The sequence below is a fragment of the Gobio gobio genome (genome assembly GCF_949357685.1).
Source record: "Gobio gobio genome assembly, chromosome: 17".
In the NCBI taxonomy this organism is placed as follows: Eukaryota; Metazoa; Chordata; class Actinopteri; order Cypriniformes; family Gobionidae; genus Gobio; species Gobio gobio.
The window spans coordinates 52,598,955-52,606,167 of record NC_137110.1 but is presented as its reverse complement, the minus strand read 5'-3'; the positions used below and the strand labels follow the sequence as shown (position 1 = coordinate 52,606,167).

At 48.9% G+C, this 7,213-nt stretch overlaps 1 protein-coding gene across 1 annotated transcript in view; it reads right to left on the bottom strand.

Annotated features, from left to right (window-relative positions):
- Window positions 1–590: 590 nt before the first annotated feature.
- The window catches only part of fbxl3b (F-box and leucine-rich repeat protein 3b), a 15,548-nt gene continuing 8,925 nt past the window's right edge, over window positions 591–7,213 (bottom strand). The window contains exon 5 of the mRNA XM_079841670.1: window positions 591–2,452. Within this exon, the coding sequence (XP_079697796.1) occupies window positions 1,812–2,452 (641 nt within the window). The 3' untranslated portion in view covers window positions 591–1,811. The remainder of the gene's footprint in view (window positions 2,453–7,213) is intronic.

Sequence of the window (7,213 nt, the reverse complement as noted above, 5' to 3'; positions counted from 1 at the left end):
ACACACACACACACACACACACACACACACACACACACACACACACACACACACACACACACACACACACACACACACACACACACACACACACACACACACACACACACACACACACACACACACACACACACACACACACACACACACACACACACACACACACACACACACACACACACACACACACACACACACACACACACACACACACACACACACACACACACACACACACACACACACACACACACACACACACACACACACACACACACACACACACACACACACACACACACACACACACACACACACACACACACACACACACACACACACACACACACACACACACACACACACACACACACACACACACACACACACACACACACACACACACACACACACACACACACACACACACACACACACACACACACACACACACACACACACACACACACACACACACACACACACACACACACACACACACACACACACACACACACACACACACACACACACACACACACACACACACACACACACAACGCAATTAAAGCCTGAAACAGGCTCATGACAAACTTATGTCACTAATCATTTAATACACAGAAAATAATAATAATATAATCATCAGGAGAAATATTAACAACCGATAATCTCATCTGTACACTTCTAAAATACATCTCTATATAAAGTGCAGGAGGAAATGTCCATGTGTTTCTGTAAAGTATTGCTTGAGAACCAATGAAGCGTTTCAGACACGATCACATGACGTCATGACATCATCAGGAAATGTCCCCTGGACTGATGAAGTGATTAAAGTCTTCCTGAAAAAGCACATGATCAGAGCTTCATTGGGTAAAGTGCTTGATGAATCGCTCTGTCACACGTCCCGCCTTCATCCAGCGCAAACCGACACACGCTAACGACACGCAACGTTACACACACACACGTTTGTTTTTGTGAAATGTGAGGACATTCCATAGGTGTAATGGTTTTTATACCGTACAAACTGTATTTTCTATCCCCTTACACACACACACACACACATACACTGCCCCTGCCCATCACACACACACACACACACACACACACACACACACTGCCCCTGCCCCTAAACCTACCCCTCACACACACACACACACACACACACACACACACTGCCCCTAAACCTACCCCTCACACACACACACACACACACACACACACACACACACTGCCCCTAAACCTACCCCCCCTCACACACACACACACACACACACACTGCCCCTACCCCTAAACCTACCCATCACACACACTGCCCCTAAACCTACCCCTCACACACACACACACACACACACACTGCCCCTACCCCTAAACCTACCCATCACACACACACACACACACTGCCCCTAAATCTACCCCTCACTCACACACACACACACACACACACACACACACACACACACACACACACACACACACACACCACACACACTTACTTTCTGTGAAAAAAACTCATTCTGTGTGATTTATAAGCATTTTGAAAAGTGAGGACATGGGGAATGTCCTCATATTTCTCCCTCTTTTTGTAATACCTGTGTCATTATACACATGTGTCCTGTTATTTCACAAAAACATGCCCACACACACACAGACACTCGCTCTCTCACACACACACAGACACACAAACATTCAGTGAATGAACAAACACACGGATCCAAACGCCTTGTCTCTCTGTAAACGCTTCATTACTTCACTTCCCAAACCCAGGAGGGCGTCTGCAGTCTGAGGGCATCATGGGAAGGGGGCGCTCCGGCCTACCAGGTGGGCATCATGTCGGGGAACCAGACGCGGCCCAGGTGTTTGGACACTTCCCAGTGGATGTCGTCCAGCCCGTACTGGTTGTCGGGCATCAGAACCTCCTCCATGATGGACAGCTGGGCGAGCCGGCCGCCGCACATCTTCACGAACTCCACGAAGGCGGAGCAGGAAACCTCACACTCGCCCAGGCCGATGGCCGACAGGTGCTGGCAGCGCTCGGCGATGCGGATCAGCTCCTCGTCCAGCGGGCGCAGGCCATTGGCACACACCACCAGCTCCACCAGCCGCGGGCACAGCAGCCCCACGCGGCCCAGGACCTCCTTACTGACGGAGCGGCCGAAGTACAGGTGTGTGACGGGCACCTCGTGGCGGAAGAAGGGCCCGAACTCGTCCTCGTACAGGAAGAAGTACATGACCAGGTGGAAGCTGGGCGAGTGGCGGAGCAGGGCGTCCCAGCTGCTCTTCTGGATGGAGTGGAACTGCTGGCCCGGCGTCTCGCTCACCACGTCGATCCGCAGGTGCTCCAGGTGCACGTGCCGCTCGGAGGACAGCGCCAGCAGCAGCTCATCGCTCAACAGGTGATAGTTCAGCGCTAGCTCGCGCAGGCCGTGGCACTGATCCGCCACACACAGGATTCCTGCAGACCAAACACACTCGTTAGCTCGGCTAGCTTTAAACAGAACCTGCTTTATTACGTCTGTCTTTAGTGTGTGATGTCGCTGCTGCAGAGTGACACAGACGCATGACATCACACAGACACGACATCACACAGACACATGACATCACACAGACACGACATCACACAGACACGACATCACACAGACACGTCATCACACAGACACGACATCACACAGACACATGACATCACACAGACACGACATCACACAGACACGACATCACACAGACACATGACATCACACAGACACATGACATCACACAGACACATGACATCACACAGACACATGACATCACACAGACACATGACATCACACAGAGACACGACATCACACAGACACACGACATCACACAGACACACGACATCACACAGACACACGACATCACACAGACACACGACATCACACAGACACACGACATCACACAGACACGACATCACACAGACACGACATCACACACACACGACATCACACAGACACGACATCACACAGACACGACATCACACAGACACATGACATCACACAGACACGACATCACACAGACACACGACATCACACAGACACACGACATCACACAGACACACCACATCACACAGACACACGACATCACACAGACACACGACATCACACAGACACGACATCACACAGACACGACATCACACACACACGACATCACACAGACACGACATCACACAGACACGACATCACACAGACACACGACATCACACAGACACACGACATCACACAGACACACGACATCACACAGACACACGACATCACACAGACACACGACATCACACAGACACACGACATCACACAGACACACGACATCACACAGACACACGACATCACACAGACACACGACATCACACAGACACGACATCACACAGACACGACATCACACAGACACACGACATCACACAGACACACGACATCACACAGACACACGACATCACACAGACACACGACATCACACAGACACACGACATCACACAGACACACGACATCACACAGACACACGACATCACACAGACACACGACATCACACAGACACACGACATCACACAGACACACGACATCACACAGACACACGACATCACACAGACACACGACATCACACAGACACACGACATCACACAGACACACGACATCACACAGACACACGACATCACACAGACACACGACATCACACAGACACACGACATCACAGACACACGACATCACACAGACACGACATCACACAGACACGACATCACACAGACACGACATCACACAGACACACGACATCACACAGACACACGACATCACACAGACACACGACATCACACGACATCACACAGACACACGACATCACACAGACACACGACATCACACAGACACACGACATCACACAGACACACGACATCACAGACACACGACATCACAGACACACGACATCACACAGACACGACATCACACAGACACGACATCACACAGACACGACATCACACAGACACGACATCACACAGACACGACATTACACAGACACGACATTACACAGACACGACATTACACAGACACGACATCACACAGACACACGACATCACACAGACACGACATCACACACACATGACATCACACAGACACATGACATCACACAGACACGACATCACACAGACACGACATCACACAGACACGACATTACACAGACACGACATTACACAGACACATCACACATGACATCACACAGACACATGACATCACACAGACACGACATTACACAGACACGACATTACACAGACACGACATTACACAGACACGACATTACACAGACACATCACACATGACATCACACAGACACATGACATCACACAGACACGACATCACACAGACACGACATCACACAGACACGACATCACACAGACACGACATCACACAGACACGACATCACACAGACACATGACATCACACAGACACGACATCACACACACATGACATCACACAGACACATGACATCACACAGACACATCACACATGACATCACACAGACACGACATCACACAGACACGACATCACACAGACACATGACATCACACAGACACGACATCACACACACATGACATCACACAGACACGACATCACACACACATGACATCACACAGACACGACATCACACACACATGACATCACACAGACACGACATCACACACACACGACATCACACAGACACATGACATCACACAGACACATGACATCACACAGACACGACATCACACAGACACATGACATCACACAGACACACGACATCACACAGACACGACATTACACAGACACGACATTACACAGACACGACATCACACAGACACATGACATCACACAGACACATGACATCACACAGACACATGACATCACACAGACACATGACATCACACACACATGACATCACACAGACACATGACATCACACAGACGCACGACATCACACAGACGCACGACATCACACAGACGCACGACATCACACAGACGCACGACATCACAGACGCACGACATCACAGACGCACGACATCACAGACGCACGACATCACAGACGCACGACATCACAGACGCACGACATCACACAGACGCACGACATCACACAGACGCACGACATCACACAGACGCACGACATCACACAGACGCACGACATCACACAGACGCACGACATCACACAGACGCACGACATCACACAGACGCACGACATCACACAGACGCACAGACGCACGACATCACACAGACGCACGACATCACACAGACGCACGACATCACACAGACGCACGACATCACACAGACGCACGACATCACACAGACGCACGACATCACACAGACGCACGACATCACACAGACGCATGACATCACACAGGCGCACGACATCACACAGACGCACGACATCACACAGACGCACGACATCACACAGACGCACAGACGCACGACATCACACAGATGCACGACACACACAGATGCACGACATCACACAGATGCACGACACACACAGGCGCATGACATCACACAGACGCATGACATCACACAGGCGCATGACATCACACAGGCGCATGACATCACACAGGCGCATGACATCACACAGGCGCATGACATCACACAGGCGCATGACATCACACAGGCGCATGACATCACACAGGCGCATGACATAACACAGGCGCATGACATCACACAGGCGCATGACATCACACAGGCGCATGACATCACACAGGCGCATGACATCACACAGGCGCATGACATCACACAGACGCATGACATCACACAGACGCATGACATCACACGACCACACACGCATGACATCTGAAGATCGAAATTTTATTGTTTAATGTTATTTTTATTTTTTGTCAACTGATTCTAAATAAGGAAAGTGGATTGTGCAACTGATGTAAGCATGATGTATAGCTCTATTTTAAACATAGGACGCATGTTTCTCTTCCTTCTAAGGAAGTCTCTTCCTAGTGAAATCCTCTGTTAGTAGTATATATAATATCCAAATTAAGTGTTCGGCCTCAGACGAGACGGGACGAGACGAGATGAGGGAGAGATGAGAGATGGACGAGGGACGAAGAGAGGATGAAGAAGGGAGAGGGGAGAGAAATGGAGAAACATACAGCTGGCATGAGACAATAACTTTTCAATGCCTCAACTATGTCTGATATATAATTAATAAAAAGAGATCTCTTGGCAAATTACTGGTATCCGGTCCTGTGATTCAATCATAACGGGGACAAAAGCTGAATTTTCAGATCTACACATCAAACAGATGCCTGACATCACACGACATCACACAGATGCATGACATCACACATGACCACACACGCATGACATCACACAGACGCCTGACATCACACATGACATCACACAGACACAACATCACACATGACCACACACGCATGACATCACACAGATGCCTGACATCACACATGACATCACACAGACACAACATCACACAGACGCCTGACATCACACATGACATCACACAGACACAACATCACACAGACGCCTGACATCACATCACAGACGCCTGACATCACACATCACAGACGCCTGACATCACACCTGACATCACACATCACAGACGCCTGACATCACATGACATCACACAGACACGATATCACACAGACGCCTGACATCACATCACAGACGCCTGACATCCAGAGGTGGGTAGTAACGAATTACATTTACTTCGTTACATTTACTTGAGTAAATATTTCGGGTAACTTGTACTTTTAGAGTAGATTTAAAGATGGGTACTTTTACTCTTACTCAAGTAAATTTTTTGTGAAAAAACTGTACTTTTACTTAGTTACATTCGGTGGCGTTCCTCCGTTACTGTCAAATGGTAATAATTATATTATATATATTAAAATAAGTTCATATGACTTTCGCAAGTCTCGCGAAACGTTGGAGAGGCTGCTTCGCGAGAGGTTGCTACGGATCACCCGCTTATAATTAGCGCGCGTTTAGTCGGAAGATGATGGCCGAAGCTGAGGAAGATGTGTGTGAGCTACGGGAGGCAGATTGCCCGTGGCCTCAAGTTCAGTCTATGTTTTCACTCCAAGATGTCAAAAAGAATAGTTTCATAATGCGATGCATGTTGTGTGCACCAAAACGAACTGACATCTCTCAGCATACAAGAATTCCACCCTGAAAAGAACATGTAGCGGTAAGTGTCACAATGATGCCTATATTTGAACACTATTAACGGTC